At 34.2% G+C, this 13,379-nt stretch overlaps 1 protein-coding gene across 6 annotated transcripts in view; it reads left to right on the forward strand.

The window, feature by feature from the left end:
- Nucleotides 1-13,379, forward strand: part of LOC145284539 (cytoplasmic dynein 2 intermediate chain 1-like) — a 149,383-nt gene that overhangs the window by 122,514 nt on the left and 13,490 nt on the right. For all 6 annotated transcript variants that reach the window (XM_080133437.1, XM_080133440.1, XM_080133438.1 and 3 more), the window contains 2 exons: nt 4,503-4,569; nt 10,927-11,000. In XM_080133437.1, coding sequence (XP_079989563.1) covers nt 4,503-4,569; nt 10,927-11,000 — 141 coding nt within the window. The remainder of the gene's footprint in view (nt 1-4,502; nt 4,570-10,926; nt 11,001-13,379) is intronic.

Below are 13,379 nucleotides of genomic sequence, written 5' to 3' on the forward strand. Positions count from 1 at the left end.
TTAAATGTTTGCACCCAGCAAATAATGTGTAACACATTAACCTAGCAGAACTGGATGCAGTGTTAAAAGGAGTTAACCTGGCATTTCAGTGGCAGTTGGAGGCACTACATATCAGGGCAGATTCATTTGATGGACTGCAGACGCCCTGACAGGGAAGTGATGACTAACCAATAAGGCAACCAGCAAAATGCTGCTATGAAGACAGATCACATGCTTGTTGATGTGGTTAAAGAGAATGGGCTAATAATAGATATAGCACTAGTCAGGCAACAATAAAGCCAGGCAACTGACGAGAATATCACAGCAGTAGCTCAACAAAGTAAAAACTGAAGTCAAGCTGTGCTGTTGTTGCTGCACATTGGTTGAACATTAAGCAAATTGCACACATCCATCATCAGACTGGACACCCCAGAATAAAAAGCATATTATAGTTTGCCAAACAAAAAAACCAAACTGTGTCAAAAGTCAATGTATGAATGTCAATTAAAACGTGAGCTGTACCAGTCAATCGATTCTGTGCCTGTGCACTGGTGCAAGAGGAGGCTTGATGTGAGGAACAATTGAAGTATGTTGGGTGTGGACATCACTCATTATAGCAGTGACCACTATCTCACACTCATTGATTGCTGTCCTTTGTGATTTGTGATATTGTGGTCTCTATGTTGGTAAGATTCAACAAGCATTGTATGCCAGCTGGAGTCTATATTTTACAAGTGAGACTTATCAGTCGTAATACTAACAGACAATGACATCATATTACCAGTAAACATTTTTGGGAGTTCCTACAAAACTGGGATGTACATATGTATGATACTTGCGTTTCTTGGGAGAGTTACTTGGTTGATGAACATCCTCGGAATGCGACCAGCTCCCCGGGGGAATAAATGATATCAAACGATAGACACATGAAAACATAAACACAAAGGGTCGATATGTCGTCAGCTATAACTGGCTGGCGTGGGCCGTTTCTTGAGTCTTTATTGCATTGTTACAGGCAACATTTCCATCATCGGCATTACTGGCTGGGACCTCATGCTGAAGTTGAATGCTTGTACAAAAATAGAAAACAAATGCATTTTTATAAAAATATATAATTTATTTAACATTTAATAATGAGGGAGCATATTCAGTCGACCCATTGCATGCGCACCAAACTACTATATAGCTGGTGCATGCAAAATCTAAGCTTCAACTGTTTTAAAACAATAGAATTATATTTAATTCTCTCTTTCTTCATTGAAAAAGAGAAAAAGGGAGTGAAAGAGAGAAAGAGAGACATTCATACATAACGTTTAAACATTGTTTTGTTTTTGTATCCATGAGTTCTTTCGGGTTTGACCTTTCAAATTCTATGATCTCAAATTGTTTTGACTTAGTTGAATAATAATAAACGACTATCATTCATACTCAGCTGACATGCTCTAACCGTCCCACACCCACATGCACCTGCTTAACACATCTGCACCTCAAAAGTACAGACAAGTTAAGCGCAAGGTTTATTAATGTAGAAGCCTCCAGCTCCTCCAAAAAGAGGTGCTCTCCATTATGCCACACAGCTCCAACTACAGTGTTCCTAGAAACCAAGTGGAATCAGTATAGTTGAGAAGCCACAGAGGTGTGAAAACCATTACAGCAAGAAAACAATATTCCATACTAGAAGTGGTTTACTGGTAAAACGTTACGGCAAATGACAGTGTTTCTACATCCACGGTACCATCCAATGCTATGACCTCTGCATACAAGGTATTGATTCCATAGCAAGCCCTGACCCATAAGATGCCCATGGTTGGTACCAAATGGGAGATACTGTTTGGGTCAGAATCCCTCACAGCAAGTGTATGAGCAGAATAGTCAAGGTGACTGAAATCAATTATCCACATTTGGTGATGTTTTTTGTATAATGATGTACAAAATTTGTGCCCTTTTCAGGAGCTAAACACTATTCAGTACCATTTGTGGCTCATCAAAAGAAAGCAAGCAACTGAACAGGTCAAGGTCAGTATCATTAAATGATACTTCCGACACTAGTAGTTTGGAAATATGGATTTAGGCAAGCCCGTTGCACGGCAGACATCCTAACTGTAATCTCTGGGTGTATATACCATTCACTTGACAAAGCAGGGGAGGGTAGAGTGGCAGCTCTAGATATACCTAAGGCTTTTGACAGGGTATGGCATGAAGGTCTTCTCAGGAAAATCAGATCATACGGTATCACTGGAAGAATACTTCACATAATTAAATCCTTCTTAAATAAGAGAAAAATCTAGGTTGTCCTTGACAGTCATACATCTAAACAATATGATATAAATGCGAGAGTGCCTCAGAGGTCTATCATTGGACCTCTATTATTCCTAATATTCATAAATGACCTCCCTGACAAAATCGTCTGTGAGATGGGTATATATGTTGACGACACCACACTCTATAACAGACACGACAGGAAAACAAATGAACACATATCTAAAGAAATGACAGAAACACTAGAGGATGACCTTCAATCTGTAGTGGAATGGGGATAAAAATGGATGGTCACATTCAATGTTGCCAAGACTAAGCTTGTTTCCTTCAATAACTACAAGAAACCTTCTCTACCACCAATAGCAATAGCCAAAGACTCTTTATCTGAAAGTATATCTTTTAAACTCCTCAGCCTAACGTTCACAAGAAACATGAGTTAGAAAAATTACATTGAGAGCATTGCCAGGACCGCTGCGAAAAAGGTAGGTTCTCTCTACCATGTTAGAAAGCTACTAATGCTCAAAAGTATACTGTACCTCTATAAGGCCACCATTCGCCCATGTATAGAGCATTGTTGTCATATTTGGGCTGGTTCATCTGCTACTAGTCTCTCACTCCTAGACAAGGTTCAAAAGAAAGTCGCCAACCTAATAGATCCTGAACTGTCATCTAAGCTTCAGCCTCTGTCCCATTGACGAAATGTAGCATCCCTCTGCCTGTTCTACAAGTACTTTAACAGTGAATGTTCCAACGAACTGCAAGCACTTGTACCCCCTCTACGTAAATACCCCCGACAAACCCGACAAGCAGCAAAATCCCACCCCTTCACATTTGAGATCCCTAGATGTAAGAGAGCCTTCTACTCCAGTAGTTTTTTTCCCAAGAACCGCTAGACTTTGGAATTCTCTTCCGGGTTCCTGCTTTCTCAACTGTACTGACATGCAGAAGTTCAAGTTCAAATTGCTGCCCAACTCCCCACATAGTACCCATGTAGCTTATGTCCCTGATAGTAGCCCCCTACATCAAAGTGGCAATGTGCCTTGTTTGGGGTGAAAATGTAATTAAAAAATTTTTTTTTTTAAATTACTGATGATGATAAGACTGCCTGACAACAACGATGATGATAGACTATCTGACAACAACGATGATGATAGACTATCTGACAACAGTCTTGGGTTTAATTTTCCCAAGGAGGAAGTTACTGCTCTTCCATTCTGCAGGAACACCCATACAAAGAAGCCCTCACCCAGCTGCACTATTTGAGATGACATCATCAAGGAGAAATGACGCGAAAGTAACGAAAAATATGATTTATACAAGCGACAAGTGCCTCTGTCTATCCTGTCAGATAAGGGAAGAAAAAAGAAAAAAAAGCTTTCGTTTGTGGATGGCTCTTTTATATGCATATGGCATTAATTTGCATCTGAGAGGAATGACAGCTGTAAGAAAGATGAATTGGAGAGGACAAGTGTTGAGTTTTTGACAGCCGAGAGAAAGAGAGACTGGATGTTGAGGATTACAATTTAAGTTAAGATGAGTTGGTACAAATTGTGGCATTGGTGAGAAGGAGTTCTAACAATTTAAAAAAAGATTTTACACAATTTATTTTTAAAACTGATATTTTATTTTTTATGATCCATCGTTTGCAAAAATGAGCGTGATCATGCAAGGTTCTCTGGGTTCAGAAATGGCTTATTAGACTGATTTGAAGTATTTCCCGCATGTTGGACACCTGTCGGATGATTCTGAAACAGAGATGCTTACTGCTCTGTCTTTTCTAATGCAACATTTCTGCTTGCATTCTTCATTGCATGCAGATTCAATAATTGTATTTGTGAGTTGCTGCATGTAAGCAACATTTGTCTTGGGTTAGTTTTTCCCAAAAAATTTTGTCTTGGGTTAGTTTTTCCCAAAAAATTTTGTCTTGGGTTAGTTTTTCCCAAAAAATTTTGTCTTGGGTTAGTTTTTCCCAAAAAATTTTGTCTTGGGTTAGTTTTTCCCAAAAAATTTTGTCTTGGGTTAGTTTTTGCCCAAACTGTTTGAGAGAGACCTTCAGATTGTCCTTGAAGCATTTCTGCTGTCCTACTGTGGGCCTTTACAGTTTAAGTTAAGAGGAGTTTGTATGAAATGTGGCATTGGTAAGAAGGAGTTCTAACAATTTTTTAAAAATATTTTTTACACAGTCTATTTAAAAACTGATATTTATTCATCTTTTATAATAAACAGATGACACAATTAAGTAAGACCTATTATTTCTTTGTTAGGGTCATATAATACACAGTGTTCGACTTGGATCTCAACCTTACCCTCGAGTTCACTGTCCAAGAAAAGGTAAGTTTCAGCTATTTTTCCATATTTTACATTTGGCAAATATTTTAACTTTCATGCAGCAGCTATAAGTTTACAACTTGTTTGAACTGCATTAAATGCAGAACATACACTAAATAGTGTCATAAACGGTACTCCATCCTGCCGATACTACATGTAGATGATGTGGTTAACTTCATTTGCTGCATTTGTTGAAATCTGACTCCATGGAAACAGAAGTTGTTGCAGCTATCAAAAGAGTTAATAAATTCACCTACCTTCAAAACGCAATTGGTTGCAATGGACAAACTGAGACGACATGTGTCTACTACAAGTTGAGTCTTCTTGCAGTTGTCAACAATTTTACAAAACACAGAGGTCCTATCATAGGCAAAAGGACAGCATGCAACAGACGTGTTCATATTGCTGTGAGATGACAAAACATCAAAATAACACGATCCTGCCTGTATATCAGATAGAGAAAATATCTGGTCTCACTGTAAAGACTTTCCTGAAAAATAAGTCATGTGAAATGCTCTAAAGTATCTCCCACATTGATGCGCAAACAGATTTTTGGTTAAGTTTTATATAGATGTCAAAGTTTGGCATATGCAAATAAACACAGACTAATACAAATTGTTTAAAAATCTTGGTGCATGTTCAAAATTAGAATGAAAATCAAAAAGGGAAAAATTGAATTTTCAATAAACAATCAATGTTTTCTACTTAATTGTCATGTCACGATTAGTAACATATTACAACATTATTACATAAAACATGTACTTTCACGATTTCACAATCCATTGATCTGCCTTTATTATTTTTGAAATGTAACTCATTGTTTTGAATCTGTTTATTATTTAAGTATAATTTACAATTTTTCTTTGAAAACTATTTTCATTAATAAGTTATAATTTTTTCCTAATTTTGGGATGTTTTACTAATTTAGATATGACAATTAAGTAGATACCATTCGTTTTAATTGAAATTCAATATTTAATTTTCGATTTCTATTTTTATGCTAAACAATCAACAAAATTTTTTGTTTTGTTTGTTTGTTTTTTTTGTATGTAGAAACCTGTATTTTTTTATTTTATACTAAGGGTACCTATCTGGCGTTGTCCAGCATTCATTAATGTAATTTTAGTTTAGTTATTTTTAATTAAAATAAAATAAAAAATGTTTAAGTCACGAAAAGATGAATAAAAAAAAGCTCAAAATGTAAGGGAGATAACTCACACTCTTACAGTAAAAAGTTAAAATAAAAATTATCTCTTACATTTTGAGCTTTTTTAACCATTATTTAAAATTATCTCCCTTATAATAATTTTTAGTTGGAATAATTATTTTCAAAAAGAAAAAGCTGTCAGTGTGAACTATGTACTCAAGGATAAAAATCGAAGAAATCACTTGTGAGAATCAAATATCGATTTTTCAGATATATTACTATTTAAGTCTGACATGAAAAATCTGCCAAGATAATTTATTAGATAAACATGTTAAAAACTCTTTTGTAATCTTTGTCAAAATGTGTTTTTGTTTCCTATAGCAACTGAGCAAATATCATTTTAATCTTGTCTTTAAGGTTTGTCAGATAAGATGTTTTGTCAATATGACATATCTTAAGTAGGATGCCATATCTACAAGAAGAAAAAAAAATGGATAGACTTTGAGTGGTTGAAGTTCTCTTACCGAATTATTTTTAACCTTCAACCCATTACAACTGATTAAGCTTGAGATTTTTGTATTATCTAAAATAAAATTTGGACAAATAAGTTATTTAAGATTTACATAGGGGGTTCATTTTCCATAAAGGTTAGTACAAAACAATCACTATTTTTAGAACTGGCATTAACTTTTTTTTCATAAGAGAGTCATCAAGGCCTGAGAGCCACTCAAGGATAAGGATTGATGAGTGTAAGGTGGTCAGTGAGACAACAGCTTTATGATCAGTAATAGTGAAAGTTGGGTAGATTTGGATTATTTAAGGGGATGGGCAACAAGTACTTGTTTACATTGAACTTGAAGACAACCATGTTTTAGTCAGCTGGAAAGCAGGCTTGTGGTACAGAATTCCACAGACAGAGAGTTCTAGAAATTTTTTTAATACTTACACATCATGTGACTAGTAGGAACATTCAAATGTTTGTATTAGTTCTAAAAAGGTTAATTATTCTATGCTAACGTCCATGACAAAATACCCCACCTCCTTGTAACAAACGGTAGATAAAAAAATCTTTTTTAACAATCAGATTATGAAAAATATTGATCCGTATTTGTAGTGTAGTCATTATTCTTCTTCAACGGTGTTGTTGGATTTTAACACTAGAACCCAACATGTTGTATGTGAGTCACAAAGAAAAACAAAAAGAAAAGAAATTCCACTCAGCTTTTTCAGTTGAAATGAAATGCATTTATTCATGGTTCTTCCAAAATAGCACATTGCCTCTTGTCTTAAAAGTCTCTTAGTTTATGTCATCTGTCATGTAGTTAAAAGTCTCTCGCCACCACGGACCAAATGTTTATCCCCTCCAGCACACAATTTCTTTCCCAGTCCTTACCATTGCATTTTTTTCTCTCTTTTTTTTTTTCTTTTCTCTTCCTCGACTGTGACGTCACTTTGCATGCTGTCTCGGTCATTTGCATGTGTTATGTGGCTGCTGCTGCTACCAATGCTAATGGCTCCATTACACATTCTAAAAAAAAAAAACTTTTATTTTCAATCGATTTTATTGATTTTTATTTTTTTATCCTGGTCAATATTTTTTTTTTAGCCATATTTAGATAAGAGTGGTTGAGTTTTTTACTCCCTTAGTTAAATGTACTCCCATTCTCCCCATGAATGCCAGGAAAAAAATTAATAGGATACAATTTTTTAATATTCACAAGAAAGAAAGAATAAATAGCCAACCTTTAATATCAGATATCAACCGCTTTCCTTATAAAAATAAAGCAGCATTTCAACTTTTAATATCTATATATAGTAGTATTCAAAACTAAAGGACAAAATTTTAAAACCTAATAGTTGTTAGAAATAACAACTGTGAAAAGCTAAAATTTTGACAACTGGTAGTCGTTATCATCCATAATAATATACTAAAATTTGAATCATTTACAAACCCATAAATTTCAGTAAATTTAAAGTGGCATTGCGCAGTTATGAAGAGACGAATCGCATGCTCGTGGACAATAATAACTCCAGTAATATCATTAGCTAAGTGTCTCCCTACCTCTCAAAAAATCAATTGCAATTTTCATTTTATTTCTTAAAAATTTTACAAATTTATGTGTCATTTTTTTTTCACTTGAATCTTATTTTGAAAATTACACATTGAAATGTTTGTTGTGTTTATAAAATTATATTAACAAGTAAAAGCTATTAATAATTAAATAAAAAAAAATAATCAGATAAAATGATAACTTAAATTCAATGTTTTACTCACTAGCAGCCATGATCATTAATCAATTTGGATGAAATAGGTAAGATATTCAAACGGTCCTATACTATAATTGATCCTACTATTTTTTAAAAGAATATTTTGGTCTGCCAAATTACTTATAGGCAATGACAAGTAATGAGAGCTAGTATTAACATTTTTTTTTTTTTTAATAAATTCTAAATTTGATGCTGAAAATAATTGATTGAATTTTTAAGACAAATTAAGTAGCAACGACCTGAGAGATAGATGCGTTCAATGATCCAAAGTCTACCAAAAGTTGTAAGCAAAAGTAATTGGCACTTTGTCATTGCAAATCATTATCTATTCTCTAGTTAATTTTAGTCAAGATAGATGCATGATACAACTGTCTTTCAGCTGTGGAGGTATTGTAAGATTTTAAACCAAACTGACAAAGATAAAAGAAGACATTTCCTGTTTTCTAAAATAAAAATAGTTCAAAGAAAGTGAAAAAAACACTTAACTCTTTCACTATTTGAATATTTTTTTAAATTCACAAATACATTTTTCTATGTTTTTATATATCTTTATAGTTTATCAGAAAATGTTCTTAAAAAGGTTGGATATATTAAGGCCTAAAAATGAGTATTTTAGAATTAGACTGTGCATTCCAATGTTATAGAATGGAAACTGTCATTGGTGTTTGTACGAAATGATATTAAAATACAGTGTGCCTCTTCTAAAGTACAGGGTGGAACAATAACATTGTTGCCATAGAAAAGAAGACACGATTCCATTTCCATATGATGAAAACTGGTTTTCTTTTATTGTAGCAGATCATCTACTAGTTGGCCAGTTGTGTACAAATACCAAGGGCGATAGGAGCCTTCTATCATGTCTGAAAATGACATAATGTTCAACGAGCAAGATCAGAGATGCACCACTGTACAACTCATGCTCTCTACCAATCCAAGTTATGACGACAGGACCATTGCCAGCACTGTCAAAATGCAAACTTGGATGGTTTAATGCTTGAGGGACGTTCCCAGGATAATGAAAACAAAGTTTCCAGCCACGGATATGGTCTTTGGTGTGGTTTCAAGTGAGGGCCACATCATGCCACCTCACATCTTTGAAGTCGGTTTGAAATTCAACACAAAGTGTACCTGGATGTGAGTGTGGTGATCCCCTGGTGCAATCAAGTGGCCAGGCTTGGCTTCAGAGGGAGTGCTACAACTTTGTACCCTTCTCTCACTGCCCCCCCTTCCCCCACCTAAACCCATTGGACTACTTTGTTTAGTCATACATCGAGACTAACATGACTTCCCACAACCCTAAAGCTAGCCTGTATGCTGGCATCTGCTGAGTATTTGCCAAGCTCTCACCAGACCTTGTGGAAAAATCATGCTCCCAGTTCCGGACCCATATCGAGGCAGTGATTGAGGCTGAAGGTGGTGACATTGAGTAGATGTCAGCTCTATTACCTAATCAAGTTACCTGAATTGATTTTTTTTCAATAAAAGTTGTTTTGTTTTTGTTTTTTAGGGCGAAACTTTTATCATTTCACTCTGTATTTTCACACTAAATAAAAACATAAAACACTTGAACTCTGAAAAATTAGAAAAATAAAGAGTCTACCTAGAAATGCATTTACCAGATTTTCGATGTGGCAATTTTTATAGCATATGATGACAAAAGCATTGGGACAAAAAGTCATTGAATTTGTATCAAAATTAAGTCTAATAGATATGTTTTAAACATATGGTCACAATAGTAGTGACAGCATTCACATGGTTTTCTTTTGGAGATTTTAACTGAAAAACTGTTAAATATGTCAATTACCAATAAGTAAATTAATGAAATTATTACTTGTAATTTTAACTTATTAGAACCACACGCCTGTGGAATTGTCTTCCATTTTCCAGCTTCCCGGTTGTGTTCAAGTCTAACGTAAATAAGTTCTTGATGAGCCGTTCCACATAAGTTATCAAATTTACTGAATTTTCATTACTAATGATTACTATATTGTCCAATTTCTACTGTACACTCTTTAACCCTTATCCTTGAGTGGCCACTTGGCCTTGATAATGTGGTGATGCTTGTGTAAAAAAAAAAAAAAAAACTTATTAAGAAAAACTTTGCAGCAGTTTGTTTAAGATCAAGACATTATTTTTCAATGATTGTAATGTAAGATGAAGCTAGAGAAAACTGGTTTTTTATCCGAAAAAATACTTTTTCAAAGATTTTATTTGGTTCTTCATTTAATCACATGGCATAATCACGTTGACACACCAGTTCGCATTAAATCACCGAAGTTAAGCAACGTTGAACCTGGATAGTAGCAGATGGGTGACCATTTAGGAAAGTAGATGCTGTATGTACCTCTTTGCAAGTAGCTGCAAAAACCTAATATTGTCATCTTCCCTGATGTGAATATACATGCAGCTAGGAACCACTTGTGAATTTCATACTCTCATGAAACTTCCTCCTTTTGAGGAGGTCTGCTCAACCCGCCTAGGGTGAGTGCTGCTTCAGTTCAGTTCAGTTCAGTTCATTTAATGATTTATTTGAGAAGTAATTAAATTCATCATCATCATCATCATTATTTAATATTTGTTTTGCATATTGACATATGTTAGACAGCTTATAAAAATTGACTTTTAAATTTCAAATCTAATTGCTGTGTCTTTATCTCTTTCTTTCAAATCCATTCTTATCACTTCTCCACATCTCTTCCTTGGCCTTTCTCTGTTAACTCAACTGTTCTACATCTACTAACCCAACTCTTAGCTATTATTTCAATATGACCAAACCAAAAAAGTCTCCTCTTTTGCACATGTTTCCCTAATTAAAAATTATTAAGAGAAGACATTTTGTTTTGAAGAATTGTAAAACCTATTCTTTACATTAATCATTTATGCCAAAGATTTTTAATTTAGTCTAATACCATATGTTTTTCTATTTTTTTTTTTTTTAATTGCAGCAACTCCATCAGATGGTGTGCCCATCCATGTTCTTAGTCTTGATTTCTCACCGTTTATGGCACCTTGCTTTTTGGTAAGTTTGCTTTCACAATTTTTACAGCATATCAACCCATTTGTTGGCGTATGAATCGGCAAAGTCCATGCCAAAATATCTCATCATCATCTGTTTTGGTATTTAGAGTTTCTGAGTCTCAGGTGCCAAGTTGTATAATTGTTATATAGATTGATTTCCTAGATAAAATAAAATCTGCATGGTTATTAAAGAGTATATAGTCTATTTATTATACAAATATTATTGGTTACATATGTGCACATGTTTCGGTGGAGTCCGTATGTAAAGAGACCCACCTCGTCAGATAAAAGAAGGAAACTTATGGAAACGAGAATCACAGTTCAAATCATTTTGTATATAAAGAAATATCCAGGTGCGGATTATACTTTGAAAGAAAAGGGAGGGGTATAGTTTATGAATGTGAACAGTACAGGTTTTTGGAGGGAGGTATGGTAAATAAAGAGAGTAGGGGTGGGAGGGGGAGAGAAGTACCAGACTTTGCTAAAAACTTTAAAAACAGGGAACTTACAGAGGATCTACAAATTAGCAGCAGGGTTAGTAAACTCAAGAAAAATGAGGTATACATCCTACTCAGGGATCACAAACCCAACTTTCTGATAAAACCAGCAACCAGATTAATAAACCCCGTTAGACTGGAAATTGATAAAATCAGCAAAAGAATTCTGGAAAAAAAAGTCAATCTCAAAATTAAAGTGAAATACAACTTCAACCAAATGGATTAACACCTTAGACACAATCAACTGGTTCACCAATATTGCTGATAAGAAAAAAATGTGCCTTTGTGCAATTCAACATTATAGGCTACTACTTGTCGATCACTAAGGAGCTTTTCATGAAAACAATTGAGTTTGACAAAAACTCCACTAATATCCCAGAGGGTGATATTGATACAGTAATAAAGAGCCATACTACAGTATTTATTAGTATTAATAAAGAGCTGTAGGTGAGCAATGGACAAAAAATAGCTAAAAAAGCTTCTTTGACTTAGCCATGGGCTCACTGGACTTGGCAGAAGCTACAGACCTGGTCGGATTATTCATACTACATAACATTACCCTAAATAGCGACATAAAAATTGAGGATATAGGTTTATATATACAGGGACAATGGCATGATGATAGTTACAGATGCTAGAAACATAAAATGTGATAGATTTAGAGAATATGAAAAATGTGGGCCTTAAGGTAGAAATTACTAACAATATTGAGCCAGTCAACTTCCTAGACATCACCTTTGATTTAGCAACCGATATTTATAAACTATACATTAAAGAAAACACTAATCCCAGATATATCCACCCACTCTCCAACCACCCACCCTCTATTATTAAGCATATACCAAAATCAATCAAATGCAGAATAAATTATAACTCCTCCAATGAGGAAACATTCAATAAATACATAAATATTTATAACAATAAACTAAAAAATAGCGAATACAAAAATGCTGATATTAAAAACAATAGAAACAATACAAATCTGACTAGATCTAGTAATCAAAGTAGAAAAATAATCTGGTTCATCCTCCCCTTCAACCTAATGTTAAAAACTTGGGGATAGGTTTCTACATCTTCCCACCAGGTAGTACACTGTATAAAATCTTTAACAAAAACACCTTAAAACTAAGCTATAGCTGTACTGAAAACCTGGAAAGAATCATAAAAATGCACAATAATAAAATATTAAGAAGAAATAATCCAACTACGGATACTAATTAGTAATACACACGGATGAAAAAACGCTTTGGATAATCACAGATTTCAAGGTAGTTCTACTAAAATAGCCATATTTTTTAAACCAAAGCACTTCAAGTCTTCAAATTACTATTGTTTTGTTCGGAAATGAATATACTTTCAAATGAATTAATAAATATGAATGTACATTATATATTTTAAGAGTTTTAAGCAAATAAAGTGATAAAAATGTGAACGTCATAAAATGGCGTTTTCGGTAAGGTTTTGTAATGACCCCCCCTGTTTTCTAAAGGTCCGTACCGTGATTGTATGAAGAATTTCGTCATGAAATTTGGGAACCAATTAGAAGAGGTGTTAATCTTAATACTGTCAAGTGTCCAAAATGTTTTTGACCATTTCTTTTTTTGTCGTGTTAAAAATAAGACTTTAATATGACGAGTATTGAACATTTTGAAAAAAAAATTCTTCGGACACCCAGTAGTAAGTAAATCAATCTTTTTACTATCTTTATCAATTAAAAGTATTATTTTATGTTGAGTAGGACCGCGGTAATTGATAATTTAAAAGGACCTACCCGAAAAAAAAATTGTTTCTATTTCTCGAATTTGGTCAAATGAAGTTAGTATTATTAGAAGCAGCAGCAGCAGCTCCAGCCTGTAGAATCAGCGATAGCACAGTTGTAAACA

This window comes from Euprymna scolopes, chromosome 9 (genome assembly GCF_053919585.1).
Source record: "Euprymna scolopes isolate OS-2025 chromosome 9, ASM5391958v1, whole genome shotgun sequence".
Classification (NCBI taxonomy): domain Eukaryota; kingdom Metazoa; phylum Mollusca; class Cephalopoda; order Sepiida; family Sepiolidae; genus Euprymna; species Euprymna scolopes.